This window comes from Mesoplodon mirus (assembly GCF_964341445.2).
Source record: "Mesoplodon mirus genome assembly, chromosome: 18".
Classification (NCBI taxonomy): Eukaryota; Metazoa; Chordata; class Mammalia; order Artiodactyla; family Ziphiidae; genus Mesoplodon; species Mesoplodon mirus.
This window is the reverse complement of record NC_138994.1, coordinates 44,272,006-44,298,566: the sequence shown is the minus strand read 5'-3', so window position 1 is coordinate 44,298,566 and position 26,561 is coordinate 44,272,006. Positions and strand designations below refer to the sequence as shown.

The 26,561-nt window shown below is 51.3% G+C and overlaps 3 protein-coding genes across 3 annotated transcripts in view; 1 reads left to right on the top strand and 2 right to left on the bottom strand.

Moving 5' to 3' along the window:
* Window positions 1-26,561, top strand: part of ADPRM (ADP-ribose/CDP-alcohol diphosphatase, manganese dependent) — a 321,096-nt gene that overhangs the window by 81,818 nt on the left and 212,717 nt on the right. The window lies entirely within an intron of this gene.
* TMEM238L (transmembrane protein 238 like) lies at window positions 2,501-2,972 on the bottom strand. Its single transcript, XM_082604640.1, has one exon. It carries the CDS (start codon window positions 2,834-2,836, stop codon window positions 2,597-2,599), a length of 240 nt encoding a protein of 79 aa, XP_082460766.1. The 5' UTR covers window positions 2,837-2,972; the 3' UTR covers window positions 2,501-2,596.
* Window positions 23,352-23,805, bottom strand: PIRT (phosphoinositide interacting regulator of transient receptor potential channels; the record flags this gene model as incomplete). The annotated part of the gene is made up of 1 exon (XM_082602878.1): window positions 23,352-23,805. Exon 1 carries the CDS (start codon window positions 23,757-23,759, stop codon window positions 23,352-23,354), a length of 408 nt encoding a protein of 135 aa, XP_082459004.1. The 5' UTR covers window positions 23,760-23,805.

Here is a 26,561-nt window from a genome sequence, read left to right as displayed (position 1 = left end):
GGACAGAAGTCTGGTGTTCTGGGGCAGCCCTCATTCTTACACCCACTGAGGAGTCTTAATGCCATATGCTGCTTGAATCGAAATGCTTCCGGGATGTCTGTCCTAGAGGAAGGTCCCACCCCGCTGTAATGGACCAGCTACCTGCGTTGTGACAGAGGTTTATCAGAGTGCCCCTTGTTTGATCAGTCGTCACTCACACGGTGCTATACGCACGTTAAATTAATCTCTGCAACACCCTTATGAGGTCGGGGCTGTGATTAGCATCATCTCTGAAACAGAGGCTAGTATTCGTACCATCTCCATTTTACAGATTAGGAAGCTAGGGCATGGAGTCATAGCTAGGCCCATAGCTAGTCCGTAACTTGCCCCAGGCCACATAGCTAGCAAGCAACAAAACTGTATTCGAACCAGACAGTCTGGGTCTTGACCCATGGTCTTCACTACTGGGTTATTGAATTGCCTTCTATGCGATGAGGGGAGGGTGTGCAGGATAAGGAGACTGAACTGGAGACGCTTCTTGTTCAGGCACGTGACTGAGACCCCCAAACAGGCTTGAACTGTTCATCATCATCATCGTCATCTGTGCCTCGGCCAAGGTGGTCTTTTGGAAACAGAGATCAAATTATGTCAAGTGCCCACCCCTGCTTACATCTCTTTAATGACTTCTTATTGTTCTTAAAATAATGGCTAAAATCCTTGAGAGGGTTTTTTAGGCCCTGCCTGGTCTGGCCTCCGCGCACTGCAGGGCCCTAACCCTCACCTGCACTTGCCCTCTGCCCTTCGATCACCCTGCTGTCTTCTATTTCCTGCTACCCCAGGAAGTTTGCTCAAGCTGTTGCCTCTCTCTGTAAGACTCCACCTCTGGGTCAGCCTCTCTACTGAACGTTTCCAAGGAGCGGTGTTCCTTTCCTTCCTAGTCCTCACCCCACTGTTATTGTACCTTGTTAGTCAGACTGTCTGGTTAATGTCTGTCTCTCGCCTGACGGGAACTCCTCGAGGGTAGAGACCTCATGTGTCTTACTCTTCCCAGCACCCGCACTGCCTTGCACAGTGCCTGCCGCATCCTCGTGGATGAGCAAGCAAGTTCGGGGTCCCTTCTTGCTTTGAAGTTTCACGATGCACATTTTGCAGTTTCAAGCTGACCCCCACCACTACCAATTTAAGGCACACCAAGGTACCCCCAGCTGGGACTCAGGGTCAGCTTACTCCCCTCTGCTGTGTGTTTGTAACAGCACTTGGCATGTGTAAGAACCACATTATGTGCAAAGAGCCTCTTCCTGCCTTACCTCTTTTTGACCATTGCAACAACAAGGGCAGGTAACATTATCCCCATTTTACAGACGGGAAGACTGAAGCTCAGGGCATGATGCCTCCTGTGCAATGTCACCAGCAAACAAGGGGTGCTGCTCCGAGCAAGGCCCAGGTGCTCTGATCTCTCATCTCTTTCCTTTCACCTGCCAGGGACAGTTTAGCCTCCCCTACTGAAACCTCTTCACACTGCTACTCTGTCTCTCACTTCCCAGGGTCACATGGAATCCCCCAGAAGAGACACGATTATCATTTCCTCCTTCCAACTCTGCAATGACCTTTGCTCTCACATGCAGCACTCAAAGTGGAGTGCTTGGCTGTGCCTGAGTGCAGGTCCCTGCCCACCTGGGAGGAGGGGATGATGGCCAAACCAACCAGGACTCTGACTTTAGTCCCCTGGGCAGAGCTGGCCGTCTCTCATTCAGGCCTGTGGCGGCCACCCTAGCTCTATCTTTTGCTTTCCATGCCCGTGTGAAAAATCTTACAGTTACCTGCCTCCTTGGTTACACATGGTCAACTGAGCTCTGGCCCAGCTGGGATGAAATGGTCAGCCATGGTCCCTTGACTTCCGGTCCCCTGGGCTGGCTCGGGGGTGCTGGCTGGCTGGGGGCGTGGGGTGGGGGTACTGCTGAGAGGGGGGCAGATGCACTGAGCGGGGACATGGAGACAGGTCCTGACCCCCTCCCGTGTGTCCCACCTGGGCAGGTGCAGGGAGGAAGCAAGTGAGAAAGGACCATGCTGGGTGGTTCTGCTCTGTTTCCTACTGCAGCAAGCAGCTCACAAGGCAAGGGCATAAGCAGCATCGGGGAACTTTCCATCCTCTTCTAGGGCTAAAGGCTTTTCTCCCCAGCAAGGATTCTCCCCAACAGAGAATCGAGACGGGCTCCTTTCTCCAAGTTTTAAGCTGAAGGGATAACTTCCTGTTCTGCATTGCAGGACCATTCGTGGTGGATCAGAAGTCATAGGGTCTGTGGAGACCCTCTTTCCAGTTTCCATGAGGAGAAGGGTCCCCTGGGGGAGAAGTACCTGCCCCACGTTCTCCTGGCCAGCTGGAGCCCAGCTTGACAGAATCCCCAGCTGGTGGAGAGTCTTTGGGCCACTTGCCTGTGTAGCCTCAGAGGGTTCCAGCCTCCCCCTGCTCGTCCCAGCCTCCTGGCCACCCCTCCAGGCAGGTGTCCTGTGCACTCACCTGGTCCCTGGCGGGGCATTTGGGGTGGGAGCCGCAGCGTGCCCCTGCCCCTCCGCCTGCCAGGAAGCCTGAGTCCTTCATCCTCTGCCCGCCTCCAAACTACAAGCCCAGTTTCTCAAGAGGCACCTCGATGTTGAGGGAGTACCAGATGATCCAGAAGAGCAGGCTGAAAGCCAGGATCAGGGACCCCGTATAGACCAAGAAGTCCCAGAAGTCGAGGGAGGCAAAGATGCCCAGTAGCAAAAGGACCAGGCCCACAGCGTCGAGGACGAGGGCCAGGCCGAGGAAGAGAGCACAGCGCCCGGGGTGGCATCTTCCCCAAAGCCTCCCCAGGAGCATTGCCTGGGAGGCAGGAGCGGGTGGGGCCCAGCTGCACTCCCGGGGCTGATTTGCATGGGAAGGTGGCGGTGCTGCTGGCCTCTGCCTTCGCTCCCCGCTGGGTGTGAGCAAATTGGGTGTGAGCAAATGAGTGAGCCGCCCATCTGGAGCCACACGGAAGTACACGTGGACCTCCCTTTATGAGCACGGCAGCCAGTGGGGTGGGATATTTCTTAACTGTTTCATAGCTCAGGAATGACATCCTCATTGCTGAGGCCAACCAAGTGACAGGAGAGGAGTCAGGGTGCCCTTGGATGGATCTGGGGACTTGGGACCTGTGGGTCTGGGGGAGGGGCTGTCCTGCCCTCGTTCTGCCTCTCAAGTCCTGGGCAAGTCCTCCTGGGCTCCTGAGACGTGTGGTAGGGTCGGGGCTTCCTCCCCACCTGCTTCTGCCCTACTCTTCCTGGTGGGGATGGGAGGTTTTATGTAAAAGCTATGGAAGAGAGTTTGTTGATGTAAATAGATTATGAAATTGTGCCCTAAGAAGTGCATCAGCAGCAGGAAAAATTTGTGCGGCTTGTAGATTCTCTGCTCTGAAGCCCCCAGGACCCGAGCTTCCTACAGTAGGGCTCAGCACAGCCCTTTGGGATGAACACAGACCCTGGGAAGGGACAGCAATGAAAAAGACTGAGAGGACAGAGAGGGGACGCCAGGGAGGGAGGGGACTCGTGCCCCTGTCTGGGTGGGCTGGGCGTGGACCAGAAGGTAACTCCTGGCAGAAGTCAAGAAATGTTTACCTGGCTCTCTGGCTGTGTGTGTTTTCCAGACTGACTAATTCCACGTTTGCTTTCTGTCTCGGGTTCACTGCACGCAATCCTGAGGGGTTATGTGTGAAACAGGTCTTATCACCAGGCCACTCCCAGGGTGTGCTGAGTGAGCACCAACTGAGGACAGTGCAGCAGCGGTCTGGTCTGCGGCAGCGGTCTGGTCTTCAGCCGTCTCCGCGGGGCCACGCAGCCAGCCCTCCTCTGTCTCCCGTTCACCGTGGGCCTCGAACAGGGCACCAGACCCCTCTGGACCTCTGTTTCCCCACACAACTGAAAAATAATTTCTACTCTTTCTTTGCCTTCTCCTGTGGCTGAGAAGGGGTTCAAATTTAGTTTCCTGTGTGTAAAATAAGCAGGATGAAGAGAAGCCTTCAGAAAGAAAGCATTGGGGAGGGAGAGAATTTTATAAGTTGCGGATTTTAGGATCTGAAACACAAGACTTGAGTGAAACGAGGTAGCCAGTCTGGAGCATCTCAAAGTGAGAAGTCACTAAAGCCAATCTTCCACCCCGTATTTGCATCCTTTTCCCAGTCTGTCCTCAGAAGGGATTAGGTACCTACACGAGAACACCTCCCCGGGTAGGAGAAGCCATGAGTCTTCCAATCTGTTGCCCCCAGCTTTGAGTAGAGAGAGTTTCTTGGGAAGAACAGTTGAAGGACCGCAATGCCCTCTGCAAGGACAGGTGGAGAAACCCTAGTGTGGCTGGGGCAGGGCCAGGCTGGTGTGTCCAGGCCTGGTTGTCCACAGGTTCCTGGGCTCCTCTGCAGCATCTTGTATACATAAACGTGAGCAACGATTTTAGTGTGAAAATTTCTGGGTGCCAGGAGGTCTCTGAGTCCTGAGCCAACCAGGATGGTTGGTCATCATACTCCTGAAATGCTGGGTCAAAGAGAAGCTGGTGCGAGGGGGATAAATTAGGAGCTCGGGGTTAACAGATGCACACTACTTTATATAAAATAAACAGCAAGGTCCTACTGTATAGCACAGGGAACTGTATTCAATATCTTGTAATAACCTATAATGGAAAAAAGAAAAAAAAAAGCTGGTAAGAGTGAAGTCGTCTCCCCTCCACCCCACTTGAGGTCAGCTTTACTCAACACAGACCCTCAGCATCCCAGGGGAACACGGGTTCCTCAGGTTCTGGAACTCCTCCAAATTTTTATTTCTACTATTTTTCACACACACACACACACACACACACACACACACACACACACACACACACACACACACACACACAAGTTTCCAGCTGAAAAAAACATGACATATTCACAAGCAAAGGGGAGGAGATTGAAAGCACTCACAATTTCTGTATCCAGAGCTAGGCAGCATCCTCCCCTTGGCCTTCATCCCCCAGAATCACAAATATCGCTCCTCTGCCTTATGGAAATGGGCCACCCTGTTCTCCGCCTGCAGCCTGCCTTTTCCTTCTCACGCTACACGGCCACCCTTCCGAGTGTCTAACCGTGGGCCACCCAGGAGCCTGGCCAGGCTGTGAGGAGCCCTCCACCCCGGCCCGATGTGTCTCCCTGCTCCTGTTCCCTGACCTCCGTCTCCTGTGTGTTGAGGCGTCTAGATATCCACACAGCTGGGGAAGACAGGACCGGTGATGGAAAGCCAGGTGAGACCCAGGCCCTGCGTGGGACAGGCTGGAAAAGTGGGAGGCCGAGCAGTGGGGGAGTGACTAGGTTTGTGGGGGATGGAGATTGGCCTAGATCAGGGGCAGGTCATACAAGAAACAGTCACTTGAAAGGCTCAGTTTAACAAGGATGCCACCACCCTCTTCCTCCCCCAGGGAGCTTGCATGACCTTTCCATGGTTGGAAACAGGGGCTTGAGGATCCTGGGGCTGCTGTGACAGAGAACCCCAGGCTGGCTGGCTTGAACAACAGAAACTGATTCCTCCCAGTTCTGGAGGCCACAAGTTGGAGATCTGGGTGTCAACAGGGTGGGTTCCTTCAGAGGGAGAATCTGCTCCAGGCCCTTCTCTGTGCTTCTGGTGGTTTCCTGCCCATCTTTGTCACTCTTTAGCTTGTAGATACATCATCTTCATATTCAAGTATCATCTCCTTGTGTGCATGTCTCTGTGTCCACATTTACCCTTTTTATAAGGACACCAGTTGTATTGGATTGGGGACCCTCTCTATTCCAGTAAGACCTCATCTTAAAGAATTTCATCTGCAATGACCCTGTTTCCAAATGAGGTTCTCATCTGAGGTCCTAGGGGTTAGGATTTCAACATATGAATTTGGGGTGACACAATTGAACCTGTAACAATAGCTAAAAGGATTGTTTATTGGGGGATATCCTTTGACTTTAGCTGTGGTATAGATAGAAAATTTAGACTCTCAAACCAAGGTTTCCGAAACATCATGACAAAGTTAGCACCCTATTAAAGGTGGCCCACCTTGCCACCGGGCACCAGGAGGTGTGCTTCAGCCCCTGGGACACCGAGGTGCCCTTGGTTGTCCCTAGGTCCCCGGAGAGAAGCCGAGGACACAGGGCCTTCTTGCTGCCTGGGCTCTGGCTGCCCCCCTACCCCTGATCACTGAGGAGCTCATCATCCTCCACTAGTGGGTAACCCCAAGTGACCTCAACACATTTAGAAGCCTGAGCCTAAGTGGGATTTAAATCAGACCAGTATTTTTGAGCACCTACTATATGTCGGGCAGCAGGGAATAGCATCAACTACACAACCTGACATTGGAGTTAACGTTCTAAGGGGGGAGACAAATAATGAATAATTAAACAATACATATATGATATCATTTCAGGGAGTGATAAATATGATGGAAGAAAATTACCAAAATGGGGAAATGTAAGACAGTAGGCATCTGTTATGCTTTCTGAACCATGAACGTGGTGTGTGGGGCACAGCCGGACGCCCGGACCCCTGGCCAGTGACTCCCAGGGCTGGTCTCTTAGGGCCCCTCTGCCCCTCCACTTCTGAGAATGCTGGGGGCTGCAGCCACCCCTGTGGCTCAGAGAGGGCTGTGCTTCTGCTGCCACCACACAGTGCTGCCCCCTCTTGGCAGTTGGGACCTTGTCACTGCCTTGGCAAAGTCCTCATGATCTGTCATCTCCCTGTGATGTCATGAGTATGACGGCCTCTCCGTGACCTGGATCCTAAAGGGGAAGCTGAGACCGAGACAGGAACAGGCCAGCCAGGTGCTCAGCTGACCCAGAGTCACGGTTCCGGGCCTGACTATTTGACTGACCAAGGCTCAGTCACCTCCTGAGTGACAGGGATCAGATGCTGAGCAGGTCTAGCCACATGAGCCTGTGCCACTCATTAGCTGTACAGACTTGGGAAAGTCACTTGCCCTCTCTGTGCCTCGATTTCCTCATTGTAAAATAATGCCTTATTTCACAGGGTTACTGTGAAGAGTGAGTTCATAGGTGTAAAGTGCTTAGAACCTGCACTCTGGGACATAGACGAGTGTTACTGTGTGGTTGGCACTGATGTCTTTTATGACATCCTTCCTGCCACAATGCTTCCGTAGGGAAAACCCCAGGTTGGGAGGGACCTGCCACTGACTCTCCTGCACCATCATCCTCTTCCCTTTATCAGTCTTGGCTTCGCCTGATGGCAGCTCCCTGTCCCACCGCCCCCGGCTAGGTCTGTGCTGAGCCCCGCCTCCATCCTTGATGGCTACATTTCCGCCCCTGATGGATGCCTTAGCCCCGTGAAATGACTTTCCAGTCCCCAGTCTCATCTGTACTGCAGCTGCTCTTTATCTCCATCATTCGCAAATCTCTCCACCGTCCCTACTCTCATAACCCAGTGTTTACCAAGCCTCATATGTGCTGCCCCCAGGATTCTGCCACAACTGCAGTCTGCTTCTATTCTTCATTATAGAACACCATTTTAATTTGTTAATGTGTTATTATATTAATTTGCTAATATTATAATATTTTGTTAATTTTTTTCTTTAAATGGATTTTAACTTCAATTATTGCCACCACCAGTGGAAAACTGATATTACTTATAACAGACAGCAAGTATTTAAGACTGTATACACTGAAAACAAACTTTCTAATTAAACTAGCCCAGAGGTCATCAAACTTTTTCTGTAATGGGCCAGATATGAAACATTTTAGCCTTGGTGGCCCGTAAGGTCTCTGTTACAACGATTCAATTCTGCCATTGTAGCCAAGGGGTCATAGTTTTATTGTGCTCCAATAAAACTTTACTTACAAAACTAAGCAGTGGACCAGACGCATCAACTCCCGAACTAGACACAGTTGTCTGTTGAAGCTGCTGAACCTGAGGCCCGGTCTCTTTCTCAAATGAAGGCCTGTGATGCACAGATTTCAGAGGGGACAGATTTACAGTACCCATTCGAGATTTAGTCGTAGAAGTCATAGGAAAGACTGGATGAGAATTAAAGTGACTATGCCATGAACCTGTGTGCCAGCCAGAATCATTTCATATAGCCCTAGAGGTACAGTGCTGGAATTTGGAAAAACATTGATGCTGATCCGTGATCTCCAATGAATCTTCATGTATTCCTCCTTTTTCCTGGGCTGGAGCCTAGGGTCACTATTTTCAGAAAAACATTGACTCTTATTTTCGGAGCATCCGACAATTTTCAGAGATCTTCATTCTTCCTGTTAGGCTACCAGAGGGAGTTGAGAGAGCTCCCCAGAGCGTCCTGCCTGGGCCTCTAGACTCCATCTACATGCAGCTCAGGGAGCCCTTCCTGCTGCTTGGCAAACACTTTAGCTTTCTCCCCTGGTCTTTCTATCTTATTCCCCACAGGGCTAATCTAACCATTCATCACTCTTACTCAGACCTCAAGAGTGTCCCGCATCACCCCTCCCCCTTGCCCATCACCTTCGGTCTCAGTAGGTTGATGACGTTGTCCCCTATTTAGCAGAGAATCATATTTCCATGCACTTGGGCTGCACTTGCATGTATAGTGGCATCCGTCCACATTCAGCATCAGCTTGTCCTCCCAGCAGCCCTATTCCTGCTCCAGAGCTGAGAGCAGTTGAGAGACTCGCCTACGTTCATTCAGAAAGTAACAGCTGTGGCTGCAACCTGTCTGTTGGTGGGTCTGCACTAAATACAAATACCACGTCTCCCTCTTTTTCAGCTCCCAATCTGCATGCCAACTCTTTCCCCAGCATCCTTGGAGAATCAAGTTAGTTCCATTCTTAATCCCATTTAATTAAAAATTATTTTTAAAAGTTATTTAATTGTAGTGAAGTATACACAACACATATTTATCATTTTAACCATTTTTAACCATACAGCTCAGTGGCATTTAGTACACACACACTGTTGTGTGCAGCCTCATCACCTCCATCTCTTATCAGAACCTCTCAATCACCTTCAAATGAAACTCTGTCCCCATGAAACAATAACTCCCCATTCCACTCTCCCCAGCCTCTGGCGCCCACCATTCTCCTTTCTGTCTCTATGAATTTGATTACTCTAGGGACCTCATGTCAGTGGGATCATATTATGTTTATCTCTTTGTAACCGCCTTATTTTACTTAGTATAATGTCTTCAAGTTTCATTGGTATTGTAGCATGTGTCAGAATTTCCTTCCTTTTTAAGACTGAATAATATTCCATTGTATGTATGGACCACATTTGGTTTATCCATCCATTGTCGATGGACACTTGCGTTGCTTTCACCCTCTGGCTATTGTGAATAATGCTGCTATGAACATGAGTGTACAGATATCTGTATGAGTCCCTGCCTTCAAGTCTTCTCAGTATGTACCTAAAGGTGAAATTGCTGGATCATATAGTAACTCTTTAACTTTTTGAGGAACCTCTGTACTGCTTTCGATAGAAACTGCACCATTTTCCATTCCCGCCAGCAGTTCACGAGGGTTCTAATCTCTCCACATCCTCACCCACCCTTTCTGTTTTCTGTTCTTTTGATCACAGCCATCCTAATGAGTAAGATGCAGATGCTTATTTAATTGGACGGTTACTTTTATAGTACCTGGTACATGCATGGAGGTAATTTGTTGAGTTTTCCATCTCCCGCTAGGCTGGGCATCCCTTTCAGGGAACGGCTCTGCCTTCTCCTTGTAATCCAACATGCACTGTTTATGACTAGATTCATTTTATAACTCCCAGGCACTCCCAGATATTGGGAAAGCTGAGAGTGATTCCCCAGAGTTCCTCCGACTGCCCAGATCCATTCAGTGTCCCTTTATAGCTTTCATCTCTTGCTTCCTCTCTATTTCTGAGGAAGCTGTGCTCCCACAACTCCTTCCAAAGCAAAATGCTTCCACGATGATACCGTGAAGTCTTATCACACAGTGGAAATGGTCTACTGTGCTTCTAGTTTTTATTTTCCACACTCTTTAGTTTTGCCATCTGTTTCTGCTGGGGCCCTCAGCCCTGAATTAAGTGCTGCGCACATAGTAAGACTTACCAGAGCTATAAATCCAAAGGCATCGCCCCCAGGATATCTGCTGGGTTAGGTGCTAGAATCTTCTGTCACCATTTTCCTTGCCTGCTTCAGGAGCAGTCAATTGCAAAGCCTGTTTGCAGGTTCCAGGGTGAAGCTGCACAGGGCTCAGCTGTCCGTGACCCCCTTCCTCTTCCAGCCAGGCCCAGGGCCGCGCTCCTGGCCTCCCACCCCCAGGCTCCACGTCTAATTGCCTCTCCACCATGGGCTCCGCAGGGGCTGGACTCAGCTCTCTTGAGCTGCTGAGACATCTTTCGGTGCACAGTCAGCTAGAAGTGAGCTAGAGAAATGCAGTGCCTGCCTTCAGGGAGCTTCAGGTGGTGACAGGGAAGAGAGGAAAGAGGTTTGGGGAGGACAGATGTCAATCAGTCATGTAAATTAATGTATCAATATGACAAGAGATCAGTGGGACAAGAGATCCCATCCTATGAGAACGAGACAAAGAAGACGTGGGTCGAGGCTTCCCCGAGGAAGGAGACCTAAAGGATGAGCAGGAGAGCTGGGTGAGGAGGGGTGAAGAGGAGGTGACGGCATTCTAGGCAGAGCAGGAGAGTCTGCAAAAGCTGTGAGGCGGCAGGTGGCCCTGCCGGTGTGGCTGGGACAGGAGGAAAGGCAATAAAGAGCTGTGTTAATCCTTTCTCCTAAGAGCACTGGGAAGCTGGCGGAGAGTGTTGAGCAGAAGGTGGTGTGACCCGTGTTTTCTCAGGAGGGCTCTTGCTGCTGTGTCCAGAGAGTACTAGAGGGACCAAGAATGGGCACATGGCAGGCAGTGAGCGTGGTTGCTGTAGACTAGGGACGAGGTAAAGCTGGTGACCGTGGCGATGGAAAGAAGTGGATTGATTTGAGAGAGAACCAGGGACTGAAATCGACAGGACACCGTGACAGACTCAGTATGGGGATGAGGGAAAGGAAGGGGTCGTTGTCGAAGACCAGGCTTCTGTTTTGTAAAGCTGGATGCTACGGGCGCCTCCGGAGATGGGACAGACAGGAAGAGGGCCAGGTGTGGTTGAGAAGTTATGAATTCAGTTCGGGACATGAAGGGTTTGGTACACTGGTCGGGGGCTCTCGCTCTGGGCTGGAGACAGGAACTTGTGAGTCAGCGACACATTGGTGATAGGGGTGAGATTGCTCAAGACTCCTTGAGACAGAGCTCAGTAAGAAAGGAGGACCTGGGACGGATCCCGAGGCTCTCCCACATGTCGTGGCTGGGTGGACTAGGAGAGAGAAAAAGAATACCTGCAGAGATAGATAGCAGGAAACCATGAGCTGGCTGTGTCTTGAATCCAAAGGAAGAAAGTGTTTCAAGAAGAAAATGAATGGTCAGCTGTGTTGAGTGCTATTGGAAGATTAAGTCCACTAACATATTTTCCCAGCGGTTGGAGGGCTCTGGGAGAACGGCCTTGTCTTCCCCTTCCTTCTGCAATGCACCTGCTTATTGTCCTCCTGAGCCCATGGCCACTGGGGCTGCAGACAGGTGGACCCAGAGCGGGTCAGCAAGTACCTTGAGTCTGGCCAGAGGAAAATGGCGAGGGAATTTCTCACCTGCAGGATGAATTAGAGCAGGGGAGCCAATGATGGAGAGTCTGGAGCAAGAATCACAACTCCAGGGGCCCTGAGAAGAGCCTGACTCACAGATCTGAGGTGCTGGCCTTGAGGGCAGGTGCCTGAGGGGATGGGAGGAAACCTGGCAGGTGGACTAATGCCTTAGCTTAGAGGACCTGAAAAAAAATACCACCAGAGTGGGATATTTAAAATCCCACTGAAAGTTCAGAATTTCAGATATAATAGCCAAAGCATAGTTATTTAAGGACTTAGAAGGGCCAAATAACATTGTAATTAATTAAAATGATAAATTATTAATTTAAAAAAATGAATGGTTTTTTAAATTGTGGTTAAGAACACATGACAGGAGATCCACCTTAACAAATGTTTCCGTGTGCAGTGCAGTCTCGCTAACTTGTAGGCAACACGTTTTGTACAGCAGACTCCAGAACATATTCATCTCGCATGACTAAACTTTATAATATTTTAATTTACAAACTTTATTTAAAAGCTGCTATGTATCATAAGAAATTGCCAAAAAAGAAAAAAGCAACATGAACCAAAGAAAGTAGGGAAAAGGAAAAGCTAAATAAAGGTAAATGCTGAAGGGACTTCCCTGGTGGTCCAGTGGGTAAGACTCTGTGCTCCCAATGCAGGGGGATGGGGTTCGATCCCTGGTCAGGGAACTAAGATCCTACATGCATGCTGAAACTAAGAGTTCGCATGACACAACTAAAGATCCAGCAAGCTGCAACTAAGGAGCCTGCGAGCTGCAACTAAGGAGCCCGTGAGCCACAACTAAGGAGCCTGAGAACCATAACTAAGACCCAGTGCAACCAAATAAATAAATAAATATTTTTAAGAAGATAAATGCTGAAATTTAAAAAAATAGAAAGGAGAAAGAATTTTATTTTTCCAAATTCAAGAAGGCAATGAGAAGACTATAGTATAGGAACTGTGTATAAAATATAGTGTATCGTATATAGTATATAGTATACTATATGTATAATATAGGAGGAGTACAGTCAGTCTGAAGAATTCCACTGGGTTCTCAACTGTGTCCTTATAGACGAGCACTGTCCAGTGGAAATCTCTGCAGTGATGGAAACACTTTATAATCTGTTCCTTCAATATGGTAGCAAGTTGGCTCTTCTGGCTACTGAGCATCTGAAATGTGGCTAGTGTGGCCAAGGAACTGAATATTTAGTTATATTTAATTTTATTAAATTTAAGTTTAAGTGTATGTAGCCAGACGTGGCTACCATATTGGACAGCACCATCTGTCTCTTGAAAGGGCTGGGCCTTCTCTCTTTGGCCGGGTCCAAACTGGCTCTCCTCAGTGCCCTGGGCCTCCAGAGAGGGTGCTTGGCATTAGGATCTAGAGACCCAGCTTCAGGCCCAATTCTGCCCCCTCTCAGCCCAGGGCCCAGTGTCCAGTCCTGTGGCTTACACACTACACTGGTGCTGTGGGCTCTGAGAAGCTGCAGGGCTCTCCACCAATGATGATGTCTGAGGACAGACAGACAGTGCCTCAAGGAGGAAGTTGGGAAAACAGGAGCAGGGAGCAGTGGGAACCAGAAGGGCACCAGGGCCTTTGCTCAGACCCGCCTATAGTGGCATCTGCAGATTAGGCTGCTTCCTGCCAGGGGCGGATCCTCAACTTCCCTGGGCATCTGTGCCAGGCCCTGGGCAAGGCTCAGAACACCTGGCCTTGCATTGAGTTCTCTGGGACCTGCTCTCCTAAACCCACAAGGAATTGTGGAGTCTCTCTTCCCAAGTCCTGAGAGCTTTGTCCTCACCAAGCCAAACTGCTGCCTTTACCCTGGAGAAGGAGGATGAGCAATAGGGACGGGATGAAGGTGGAGGTTGGAGCAGATTTCTCCCTGTGCCCATTTTCCCTCTTACACAGTTGCTTATAACCTTGGGCAAATGGCTGAGTATCTCTGATTCTCAATTTCTTCACTTGTAAAATGAGAGTAGTACCTACCCTTATTACTCCCACACAGGACAGCTGTGAGGACACACTGTCACCATTCATTCCTTCATTTAACCAGTACGATATACCACAGAGCTCTTCAACGAGAGGATGCACTAAATGTAAAGCAGAGAGAATCAGAAAGGCCCGTGCCAGAAGGTGACCACAGGGTGCTGCAAGGAAGACTTCCTGGAAGGGGTGGTGCTTGAGCTAGGAGTCAGCTAGACAGAAGAAGAGATCAGCGTAGTTCAGGCTGAAGAAGGAGCCTGTGGAAAGATGCAGAGGCATGATACACTGGGTTGTCCTCATTTGTAGGTCTGGGGTGAAGGGTGGGTGGCAGGAATGTGGAGAAGCTGGGGTAGATGTGGGCCTCCCTAGGGAGGCCTGTTCTTGGTGGAGGAGTGTGAGCTCCATCTGCCATGGGATGGGAGCAGCTAACGACTCAGGGGCAGGGCCACGAGTGGTGACATGATCAGAAATCCCTTTTAGAAAGATGCTCTGCTTGAAATAAATGGAGAATGGATTGGAGTGGGACAAGGCTACAGGCAGGGAGACCACTGGGGAGGCTGGTGACCTAACCCAGGGACCCTGGGGATGGAGAAAAGGAGAAGGATTCCACAAGGTGTTCAGGAGATAGACCGGACTCAGAGGGTATGGGAGAGGGAGGTTAGCCCAGTGTTCTGGATTAATTGGTGGTGTTACCCATCACTGACACACGGGACATGGGACCGGGTTTGGAGGAGGCATTGTGGGAAAACGCAAGGAATTTCTTTTGACACCAGTTGAATGCGAGGCGAGGATGCTCCAGATGGAGATGCCAGGACCACCCAGGTTGGGATATGTTGTCCAGAGCTTGGCATGCATTTCAGCAGCGCTGATTTGGGGGACATTGATTGAAGCTGGGGGTGGGGAGTGGGCAGTTGGGGGAGGGGTGACTAGCCCAGAGGGATGGGGGGCTGAATGTGCATGGGAAGAAGAGGATGCCAGAAACACTGTGTGTGGTGGAGGGGTGGCCGGAGTAACAGACGACAGGCAGATGAAAGCCACCCCCTAAAAGGCTCCAGGCATGGTGTCCCCAGCAGGTCCTTCAGGATGGGACTGGTGTGGAAGTCACACCACAGTGGGGAGGAGAGATCGAGGGTGGGGAAGAGGAGCCATGGCGTCTCCACCACCCACCCTCTGCTGGAAGCTTCTGCCCCAGGCCTTCACATGGCTGCTTCCTTCTCTTCATTCAGGTCTCAACACAAGTGTCCCCCCTCAGAGGAGCCTCCTGTGACCATACTATCCCCTCCTCCTGTTTCTTGACTTCATAGCCCTCATGACCCTTTGGCACCATCTTGTCCATTTGATGATGTCCTTGTTATGGCCTGTCTGCCTCTAACCGGGGAGGGCTCCAGAAAGCAGGACATTTTGTCTGTTTTGTTCACTTCCTTCTCCCTAGTGCCCGGGCAGCAGTCCTGAGCTGCTCTGTAGCTGTTGATTGGATGGATGAATGGGACAATGTTGTCTTTCGCGGGCCATATGGGAAAGGGCTTTGTGAGCCATCCCTTGCCCTTCCCTGGTCCAGCCCCCACTTCCGCCCTCCAGTTCAGGCTCCAGAGGCAGCCGCACCCACTCCAGCCTGTCTCTGCTCACCCAGGAGCTGGCCTCGCTCCCTTCGTTCTTTGGTTGGGCTGAACCCGAAAGCAGATGCCCTGGCCTTGACTGTGGGTCACACGCACTCGGTACTGCTCTTTAGTCTGATGACTCAGCACAGTCCCTGACGGGGAGCATGCCCTCTCCCCCAGGAAGGGCAAGTACATGGAGATCTTCTGCCCTCGCCCAGTGAATGGGCACCCGTGGAGTATCTGGCAACTGTTCTCAGAGTTATTCACTTGGGGTTCTTACCTGGATTTTGTGAGGTTCTCACCTGGATTCTAAGTGAAAATGTGCACCTGTGTGTTAGTCTGGGACAAGGTTCTCTAGGAATTATAGTAATGCTACAGGGAGAGCCCTGCACTCAGTTGCCAAAATGCTGTGTTTCTTTGTTTGAAATCAGATACCTCAGTCCCACCTGCCAGACTCTGTAGGGCTTGACAAGCTCAAGCATAAATCCAGTCTAATCAAGGATTTGGGAATTCCTGCATTGTGTTTGTAGCCTGAAATTCTCTCTTCCTGTGACAAAGATAATAACAGTATCTGCCTTTTACTGAACACCTAGTATGTGATTGTGCCATATTAACACGTTCTATTGCCTCATTTAATCCTGACAAGGACCTAATGGGGTAATTATCACCCTCACACATAACTGGAAATCTGAGATAGAAATGCAAAAAGTCACAGAGTATGGAAATTCGCTTGTGGACTCAGATTTCAAACTCAGGTCTGTTTAATGCCAAAGCCTCCAAGTTTTCCATGACCATAACTGCTTCTAACTAAATAAGTGGTTGCTTTCCAAGCTGGATTTGACTTGGGCAATTGTGATATAGGCTCCTGAGCAGTTTGGCGGAAGGAGAAAATGTGCTGGGATAAAAGAGAAGAGTGAGTGAGAGCAAGCCAGACAAGCTGAGAGGCGGGCAGAGGGAGAACCTTCCAGGTAGAGGGAATACATTGAGCAAAGAGTAGAGATGAAGGAGCAAGGTGGGGGTGAGGGTCTGACAGACGCTCAGCCTTTGCAAAGAGATAATATGGAAGGAAGAGGCTTGCTAAGATTTTGCATTTGGGAAGAAGATCATCCTGGTGAAGGATGCAGAATGGATTAGAGGAGAACAAGACAGAAGGGACAGACGAGTTTGCCAGTAGTCAGAGAGACGGGATTACCGGCTCCAGTGGGTATATTAGTGGGGCAATACTAGCTGCTGTGACAAACCCCGACATCTTGGTAGCGAAACAAAATAGAAGTTTGCTTCTACTTTATAGACCAGTCCAGTGTGGTGTCCCTGGTCTTCATGGGGCTTTCCTTACTGTCCTCATCAGCTCAGGCTGCTATAACAAAATACCATAGACTGGGTGGCTTAAACAACAGACATTTATTTCACACAGTTCTAGAGGCTGAGAAGTCCGAGATCAAGGTGCTGACAGATTCGGTTCCCGGTTTGCAGACGATCACCTCCTCACTGTGTACTCATATGGCCTTTCCCGGGTATGAGGGCGTGGAGAGAGAGCTCTCCTGTTGCTTCCTGTTTTCATAATCCCGTCAGGAGAGCTCCACCCTCATGACCTCATCTGAACCCAATACCCGCCAAAGGCCCTGCTTCCAAATACCATCACACTGAGGGTTAGGGCTTCAACGTATAAGTTTTGGAGAGACACAAACATTCAGTCCATACCACTTCCCTTGGTAACTCAGGCCCAGCACATAGTGGCACATAGTGGCTCCTCCTCACAGAGCCAGGAGAAAAAGCCCCCTTCCTACAAGGCCCAGCCCAGCAGAGTCATGTGCCACTTCTGCTCCTGTGAGCCTGTCATGTCACACCTGGACACCGGGGGTCCTGCGACATGTGCACCTGATGGGACAGCTACTTCACTCCTCACTGTGAGGGGGAAACATGAATTTTTCTGGACAGTGAGGTGCCTTGGCTTCAAGATGAATGGCCATCCTTGAGAGATAGAAATTATAGGCTTTGATGATTGATTGGGACTGATCATGAGACAGAGGGGAGGCAGGAGTCAAAAAGGTGGGAATGAAACTGTTGGCTGCCCCAAGCCCCCGTCCTCCAGACAGCACAGCGCATGGTGAGCTCCCACTCCCCCCAAATTCTCTTTTTCCAATCAGCTAACGTTAGGTGTCTAGACTTGCATTCTTTCCTTATGTAAAACCATTCAGGAGAATATACTGCCTTGTGTAGTTCTTTAACGTTGGTAGTAACTAATATTCAGGGCTTAATGCATAAAAGCCATACATGGATTATCCCAATTAACGCTGAGGAAGAAGCAGGCACCTTTATTAACCACATTTGCAGTTGTGGAGATAGAAGTATGGACAAAAACACTAACCCCCCAAAATATCTACACCCTCATGTTCACCGAGGCATTATTAACAATAACCAAGATATGGAGACAGCCTAAGTGCCCATCACTGGATGAATGGATAAAGAAAGTGTGGTACATACACAATGGAATACTACTCAGCCATAAAAAATGAAGTCTTGCCATTTGCAGCAGCATGGATGGACCTTGAGGGTATTATGCTGAGTGAAGTAAGTCAGACAGAGGAAGATAGATACGGTATGCTTACACTCATATGTGGAATGTAAACAACTCATAAGCAAACAAGCAAACAAAAACAAAGTAAATGAACAAGCCAAACCAAAGCAAAACAAACATATAGATACAGAGAACACAGTTGTGGTTTCCAGAGGGAAAGGGGCGTGTGGGAGAGAAAAACGGGTAAAGGGGGTCAACTGTATGGTGATGGACAGAAACTTAAATTTGGGGTGTTAAGTACACTGTAGTGTATGCAGAGATAGAAATATAATGTTATAAATCAGTGTTACCTGAATAAAAAAATTAGGACGGGCTTCCCTGGTGGTGCAGTGGTTGAGAGTCCGCCTGCCGATGCAGGGGACGCGGATTTGAGCCCCGGTCCGGGAAGATCCCACATGCTGCGGAGCCGCTGGGCCCGTGAGCCATGGCCGCTGAGCCTGCACGTACGTCTGGAGCCCGTGCTCCGCAATGGGAGAGGCCACAGCAGTGAGAGGCCCGCGTACCGCAAAAAAAAAAAAAAAAAAAATTAGGACACACACACACATACGTGCACACACGCACAAAGATGGAGGTACACAGAAAGGAAATAAGTTGTCTAGGGTCGAAGACCTGGGATGACCAGAGGGGATGTGAGCCCAGGTGGACTGTTTCTAGAGTCTGTGCTCTCAACCAATACAGAATCCTCTGTTTGTGAATTTTGGTTACTTTAATTTTGACAGATGAGGAGATTAAAACCTGGGAGAAAGAGAAGTGAGTGTCTAGGTTCTCCTCCCGTGAGCGGTTCTAGTTTTATAGAATCAGTCCTTTGCTGCGTCTCCCACCCACCCCTGCCTCAGCTGTTAGAGTAGGTGGGACAGCCTGACAGGTCACAGAGCCTGACGGGTGCCCTGTATGAACGCCACTTTTTCCGCCCACCACTCCGATGCCCAGTCTGAGGGAGGTCCCTGTCTGGCATCATCGTGGTCATTCCGCTCTTGCTTTACCCCTCCCTTTTCTCTCTCCTTAGAGATGTAGAGAATCTTTGAAAGGATTTGGAGGACAAATACACTGCACTGATGTGGAACTTATTTATGATAGTCTTTGTTCTAAATGTATTAGTTCTGATCTCATCAAATAGTGTTCGGGCTTAGAAGAAGAAAAGAACTCTTTCCCCAGACTTGTCACTTGTGTAGATAAGAATTTTATTTGGCTGCAAGTAGCGGACCTAAAAAAATAGTGACTTAATAAGATGTTATTTGTATGTCCTGTAAGAGATGGTGCGGGGCAGGCCGGTAGCTCCCCGGCTGTCATCAGTGTTGTAGGATCTTCTGACTTTCTGCTTTGCTATCCTTGGCTAGGCTTCATTCTCAAGGTCAGTTCAGTCCAGTGGCAGCTGGTTCCAAATCCTCCTGCTGGTCAGCAGAGGAGCCTGGCCTGTGGGATGAAGGCTCACTCTACCAAGGCCACCTGCTCCGACAAAGCTACCCTGTGCCGGGGGAGACCCCTACTGCTGTCCCTGAACGCTCACTATGCGAACGCCAGGCACCTAGGAGGCGCTCAGAATGCCGGCTTCTCTCCTGCCTTCCTTCCTGGCTCCTGGCCGCTTTCCCGACTGGCATTCTGGGTCCGTACTTGTTTTGTGCTCCCACCCCTGGCCTGTCTACTGACCCAAGCTCCACTCCTGCTGTCCCTGCCTTGCAGCCCGGAGCCCAGCACGGCGACCCTGGTGCCTTCTGCTGCCCCTCAGCACCTTCGAAGAGTGAAGGGGGTGGGGGTCATGTGTGTGGCCCCTGGAGCCAGCTCACCTGGATTTTCACTGTGGCTTGATGTCCTAGCCCAGTGTCCCCGTGTCTCACTTATCTCATCTGTAAAATGGGGAGGATGATAACAACAGTGCCTCCAGCAGGCTTTTGGAAAGGATTGAGTGAGTTAAGGCATCAGGTTGGTGTTGCCCAGAAGCTTCACCGGGCACGTGCCCAGGCGATTCCCTTGCACCATTTAGTATCAGACACATTTGGGGCTCTGAGTTTTAGTTTTCTGGGGACCTCTGATCTCTAAGGGCTGGAGATGGTGACGAAGTGATGGGTGTGGGAGACAGGAGGAAGCGGGGCGTCGTGACTCTGCAATGCTGCAGGAATCTGAGGAGGACTGACATGCAGCTGGCTTTTCCAGATCCAGAGTGATGCTTTCTTTTTCTCTGAGGATAGAGCAAGCAGAAAGTCAAGGACACGGGGAGTCTGGTGGGAGCCGAGTAGGAGAGGGTCGGGATTACAGACCTAGAGGAGCAGAAGAGGCTGGGCCAGGGGAAGGAAGAAGGGCTTAGAAGGAAGGGGGAGGCCATGGAGGTCCTGGGGGCTGGACTGCCACCCCTTCTGGGGCTGGTTCTCTTGGGTTCCTGGGCACATTGGCAGGCTGACCCTGGGGTACCTGCCTGCCTCACCCTGGGCCACTGATTCATCCAGGAAGGTTCTTTTTCCATCTCCCAGTGCTGGGCTTGTAGGGGGGGAAAGGGTCAGGAGCTCCTGCTCTGTCTGCCCCGTCAGCATCTCAGAGTGGGGCCATCGGCTCCTGTGAGGCACCTGAAGGACCAGACATGCAACCCACACATCTGGGAAACCCTTTCTCCCAGACAGCACGTTTCGAGGAAGGGCGCGTGGTGACGGGGCCGGGGCTGAGAGGCATTTTAGAGGAATGAATCAGTGGTAGAGCCTGGAATTCCTGATGGAACAGAATGAAAACACAGCAGACACTGTCAGACAGGATACAATTCAACATCCCAACAATTCTTTTAGTACTCAGATTAAATGGAACCCTTCCAAACAGAACAGCCAGGGGTGGGATAATACAATCCAGTAGCCGAACGCACGGATGCTGGTCCTGACCTCCCATCCATGTCATGGGAGGAGTCGTGGTGGCGATGCTGTTTTCCAGAAACGTGGCATCTGATCTGGGCACAGACATTCCTCAGGCTTCTGTGTGGCGACGGTCTTTGGCAAAAGCCCCTCAGTGTGACCCTGGCGTGTTCCTTGGTCCGCATTCACATGAGGGATCCCAGTGGGGGTGAACGATGCTTTGGGGCTTTGTCCTCATTTTTCTTGCTGAGCCCTAGGTGAGGAGCAGGGAATGTGGGCCCGATCGCTGGAGACTCCAAGGTGAGTCCAGGCCTGGGACACTTTCTAGAGCCGTGTCGTCCCCAAACTGCCCTCCGCCAGGACACGCGGGGTACAGCATCAGCCTGGGCCCTCCTCCCCGAGCTGCGCCTACTCGATAAGCTTGTGGGGAGAGGCAATGACACCCTGGAAGTGTGGATTCCCAGTGAGCCATCTGGGTGTCCTCCCCGTTCCCTCCCATGTAAGAAAGCATCGAGGAATGTGAGAGTGACATTTTAGGGCTGATATGGAATCTGCGTTCACGTCGGAGAAAAGGAAACCCTCTGTAAGCCCGGTCACTGGAGGCACTGGGACCACAATTAGTGACAGTACTTGCAACGTCCCCCATTATTGGTCCTGACTGCCTGTGTGCAGGGGACAGGTGGGCTAGAGGACCTGGCCACGCTGTCTGAATGAGAGACACGGTCATTCTGGGTGAAGCTCCCCGAACTCTGGCTCCTTAGGTGGGTGGGGCAGGGGGTGTCCCCATGTCAAGGGTACCTGCCTCCATGGAGTTTCCCATGATGCAGAGGGAACAAGGTGGGGTTCTGACTTTGCATATGGAACCACCATGAAGGATGGAGATACCTGGAGGCCTGTTGGAGAGAGAGAGAGAAAGAGAGACGGTGGGGGGGGGGGCGGCGGGGGGGAAGGAGGGAAAGAGAGAAAGGTTGTCATGGTGCCAAGTGATGGGACGGGCTCAGGGGCTGAAGGCCGAGGAAACCTTCCCCTTGTTATCAGATGCTCTCCGCTGGGCCTCAGACCTAGGGCAGCGTGGCTTTCTTGCAGGTACCCTCCTGGTCTGTCACCTAAGGGCCTCCGGATGCCACAGGAAACCCCAGATTTGGGGAGCACTCAACCATACGGGTGCTCTCTGCGTGGTGGGCCCCTGGAAACTCCCACAGACCCAGGAGGTCTGTAGTCTTTGCCACAGACCCAGGAGGCCCCTCGATGAGCCCCGAGAAGCCATTCTAAGGCACTTGGGGAAGCAGGGGGAGGCAGGCCGAGAGAGGGGCTCAGGTGACCATTCTGGAGGTTAGGGAGCTTGCTAGGCTGTTTCCCAACTGTATCCCCTCCCGCTCCCCTCCCGCCCCAGCTCTGCACACACCATTCCCTCCTAGAGTGCCTTCCCTTCCCCTCTTCGCCAGCTCTCCTCTTCCCTTTGGTTCTGTGTGGATGGCACAGCCTCCAGCACACCCTCTAGCCTCTCCCAAGGCTGGGGCAGATGTCCCCCCTGCGTTCCTGCCCCCATCCTCGTTTCCCCAGAAAGTACTCATCCCGGGGTGTTCTGGCCGCCTGGTGCTCTGGCTGTCTCTCACTTTATAAAGAAGATGAGCCCAGGGACCATCTGTCTTGCTCTCGCCCCAGGGCCTGGCCCAGAGCAGGGCCCTCACTGAAGGTTTAAACGCATGTTGGTGAGTGGGGGCAGGGAGAGCAGAAGTTGGGATCTTCTAAAGAAAATTCCATCGCTGGAAACCTACAGACACTCAGATGTGGAATTCAAGCTTCTTGGTTTTGATTCTCGATGAGGGAGAAAGAGAGAAAAATCTTACAGCATCCCTCTGTAGCCGCTCTCCACCTGGCTGTTCTAGAGTCATGCGGTAGAGGCAGGGGTGGGGGAAAGAGGGAGTTAGGGCAACACACGCTTGTCCTTGGCTAAGTGTCAAGTTCAGAGGGAAGAGTAGTCACGGAGAAGGAGTTAGAAGGTCAGGGGAGTCTGTGACACCCCCTAGCGCACCCCGCTGCCTCTGGTGTAAATTCTATACAACTAAGGGTTAAATTTCTTCACTGGCTGACTCCCAGGGCCATTTCTAGGGGAAATGTGCCTTCCTGGAAAGTCTTTCCCCGGCCACCTTTCACTGCTCACTCTTTGGAATGTTTGATACTTGTGACTTGTCCGATCTCTTGAAATGCAAGCAAGCATCTTGCCCACAGAGAGAGCTGGTGCGGGCAGACCCAGTGGTCAGAACTTCCCTTCCCTCTGCGAAGGACCTCCGTTGGTCAGTTTGGGTTCTAGAAGGAAGCAAATGCAGGATCCAGTTCAGGCACTCAGATATGTAAACAGGAGGTTCTTCTCAGGGCATAGCCCACCTCAAGGAATTTCCCAACATGCACAGCACTTGGCAGAGAACGTTAGACGAGTGACACCTGGATGCACAGGCTGGGATGAGAGCCATGAAAGGCAATGGCCATGGCCAGGATCTGAGGGAACATCAGTGATAACAGAGAGACTAAATGAGATCATCCAGCGGTACCTCCCAGCTGCACGGAGGGCGCAGCCCCGAGCTCGCTCTTTCCCACGGGGCCCAGAAGAGGGTTTGCCTGCATCAGTTTTATGGAAGACTCCACCTCTCAAGGGGCCGGGGATGTTGGATGTTGGTCATCACATCTTCTCCTGGTCGAGGTGGCAGGGTGGTGGGGAGGACAGAGAGCGAGACTGTCATCAGCGATTCAGGAAGAAGGACTTGAGGCTCTGGAAGAAAACTGACTTCTGCCTCTGCTTCTGTTTCTTTTTGACGATGGGCACCCACACCAGCCCGCATACCAGCATCATGAGTCCCAGAGACAGGAAGGCAGGCCCTATCATCTTAAGGACCTTGAGGCTCTTGTCACCCAGGTTCAGGGTGTAGGCCAAGCAGGTGATGACCACACCGAAGAGGAGGATGGCACCGCCCACGGACATGATGACGATGGGCTTGCGGTAGATTTCCCAGTTACTCCGGGGGGTGGTGGTCCAGACAGACTCACTTCTGGAGCTGATGCACAGGGAGCTGGCGGTCTGGCTGGGCAGCAGGTCCTTGGATTCTGGAGACTTCTCGTTGACCTCCAGGCCCTTGGGGAGAGCCTCCATGGTCACGGCTCCTGGGACTGGGCACCTGGTACCAGCAACAGTTAGAAGCAAGGACGAGGCCAAAGGAATCCTCTCACAGCCTTCCTGTTCTCAGCATCTGTCTCCAGCCTGGCTCTTAGTGGAGGGCAGTACAGGGTTTTTGTGCTGAAGCTAAAGGAAAAGCAGATGAGATCCACATAAATAAGAAGCCACTCAAGGTGGTATTTTTTTTCCTTGTGAGAGATAAATATTATATCACTCTAATCAACCACTCTTATTATTTAAATCAGGGAACAGTGGTGGCCTTTAAGAAAACAGGCAAAAGCTACAATTTATGAAATGGCATCTTATTTTCAGACCCAGCCGCTTTCTTGCTGTGTGACCTTGAGGGAGTTACGGCCTTGGTCCTTGGCTTCCCCTCCAGTCCCTCCTCCCGGGGCCCCAGGTTCTTCCTCTTCTTTCCAGTCTGGCCACCTCAGGCCCCACTCAAACAGCATTTACTACTATCCCTCTTTGGGAGCGGGATGGGAGGGATTTCTTTCCACAGCAGCAAGTTTCCTGGGAAGGTGGGCTACTCAATCCCAGTCACAGTGGGTTGCACCTCCCCACCCCAGACGGGGTGAGAGGTGGGAGGGGTTGCATTCGGAAACCAGGGTATCAGGGTAAAGGAGATGGTGTGTGAAGCCGGTGGCTCCCAAGCCCAGCACTCTGGAACCCGCTGCTTCCCCTCTATCAAGACGCCTCTAAATGTGGAACGGTCCTGTAGTGAAGGCACTCTCCTTCCACACTTCCTGCAGTGCTCAGTTCCAAGTAATTTCCTCAACTCCCCCCCCACCTCACCCCTCACAGCAGCTCAGGCCTGGACCACTGGGCCAGTGCTCCCACTTTGCCGAACAAGACCCCTTCCCTGCATCCCAGGGGGAATAGGAATTGTAGAATCACCACGCCTTCAGAATGTGGATATTCACATTCATGTGTGCTCCTCTAGAGAGAGGATATTGGGATCTCTGCTTCCGAAGACTTTGGAAAATACGACGACGGGCTTTTATAAGTACGGGCTCACAGGTGTCCCGCTGCTGCCCTGTGGATCCCGAGGAGTATTTGCGGAAGTGACGTCATCACTTTAAAAGTGATCTCTCCTTTTCCCCTGCGGGCTCATTGGGGAGAGGAGGGCTTACGAGGCGTGTGGTGAAATCCTAGCCGGGGAGCTGGCGTTGGTTACTGCAACCTGGTTTCTCCTGTGGGGTTTTGACGTCTTTGGTAGGATGGTCTCTCCAGGTGGCCCTTTCCTCCACTTGGCAGCAAATCCCAGGGCAGAAGCGCCTGCTGCCTTCAGATGTTCGGGGTGTTGTGTTGGAGGAGTATTAATGGAAAGGCACGAGTCTCAGCTGTGCCCGAGGATCACCCGGCTGGCTGGGGAAGGACCAGCTCCCGGGAGAGCTGCCACTGGGGTGCGAGGCAGCCACGGCAGATGCAGGGAGGATGGCTTCCCGGATGCTGAGTGAGAGGTGCAGCCAACTGCGCCTTGCTGGCCGCACCTAGCGCATGCTCTTTGGCCCCGCCAGGAGGTCGCTCATTTATTCCCCTCTTAGGAGGGCAGAGGCTGAGGCCCAGTGAGATTTAGGATCATGGCCCAAGCCTCCCCCCAGCTTCATAGGTGGCTGTGTTGGGATCCAGGCCAAGGTCTTTGGACTCAAAGCTCATTGTACTAGACCGAGCTGGTCAGGATGGTCCCTGAGGGTCCTTCCACTATGACAAGGCCTGAGTTTTTCACTTTAGGGCTCCATCCTGCAGTAGAGTAACCCCTCACTGAGTAAGGACTGACAGAGATAAGTAGTTGTATAGGGATGCACTCTACAATGGAGAAATAACACTGATGTTAAGTGTTTCATAATGGTACATTTATTTATTTAAAGAACTATTTTTACTCTGAGATTATGTCCTTCCTTCTTTTATTTTGGCATTGGAATATTCATTTTATGAAATGACTGTAGGGAAGATGATCATTGGTTATGTTGGTATCTGTCTGGCCAAGATAAGAAGTCAGTCATCCTGTGTAGATGTCTATCTACTTTATCTGTCACCTATCTATCATCTATCTATCTATCTACGTAAATTGTAATACCTCACGAAATCCCAAAGAATGGGGCTTCCCTGGTGGCGCAGTGGTTGAGAGTCTGCCTGCCAATGCAGGGGACACGGGTTCATGCCCCAGTTCGGGAAGATCCCACATGCCGCGGAGCAGCTGGGCCCGTGAGCCATGGCCGCTGAGCCTGCGCGTCCGGAGCCTGTGCTCCACAACGGGAGAGGCCACAACAGTGAGAGGCCCGCGTACAGCAAAAAAAAAAGTCAAAAGAAATCCCAAAGAATGGGAACCTTTCATTTAGTGGACTTACTTAGGAAGAGGGCAGGTCCTTGGGATAGTGAATGGTCGGTGGGGGGGGGGGTCACCTTCCGGGCAGTGACTGAAGGAGAGCACTTCTCCCTTGAACAAGGCTGAGCTCCGCGCCTTCTCCCCCCACCCCCGCCCCTACCAGGCAGGAGGTGGCAGCAACTCTAAACACAAGGGGCAGGTGGGGTTGGCTGCGGAGTGAACGCCGTGCTGGGTTCCTTCACGGTTGCAGCACGTCACTGAGCTTACCTGCAGGGTCTGGTGTGACAGAAAGATCCAGGTCTCTGACACCAGAGGGACCGCTGTCTGAACCCACTTGAGACTCACTAGTCACATATATAGAAAAAGGATAACGGCATATCTGCCTCATAGGGCAGCGGCGACTGTCAGGTTTCACAAGGCCCCACTGCATTGTGTGATATGTTACAGGA

Bases quoted from the DNA above. Each gene is read 5' to 3' on its own strand.
- TMEM238L (XM_082604640.1), bottom strand. From the start codon at position 2,836: ATGCTCCTGGGGAGGCTTTGGGGAAGATGCCACCCCGGGCGCTGTGCT.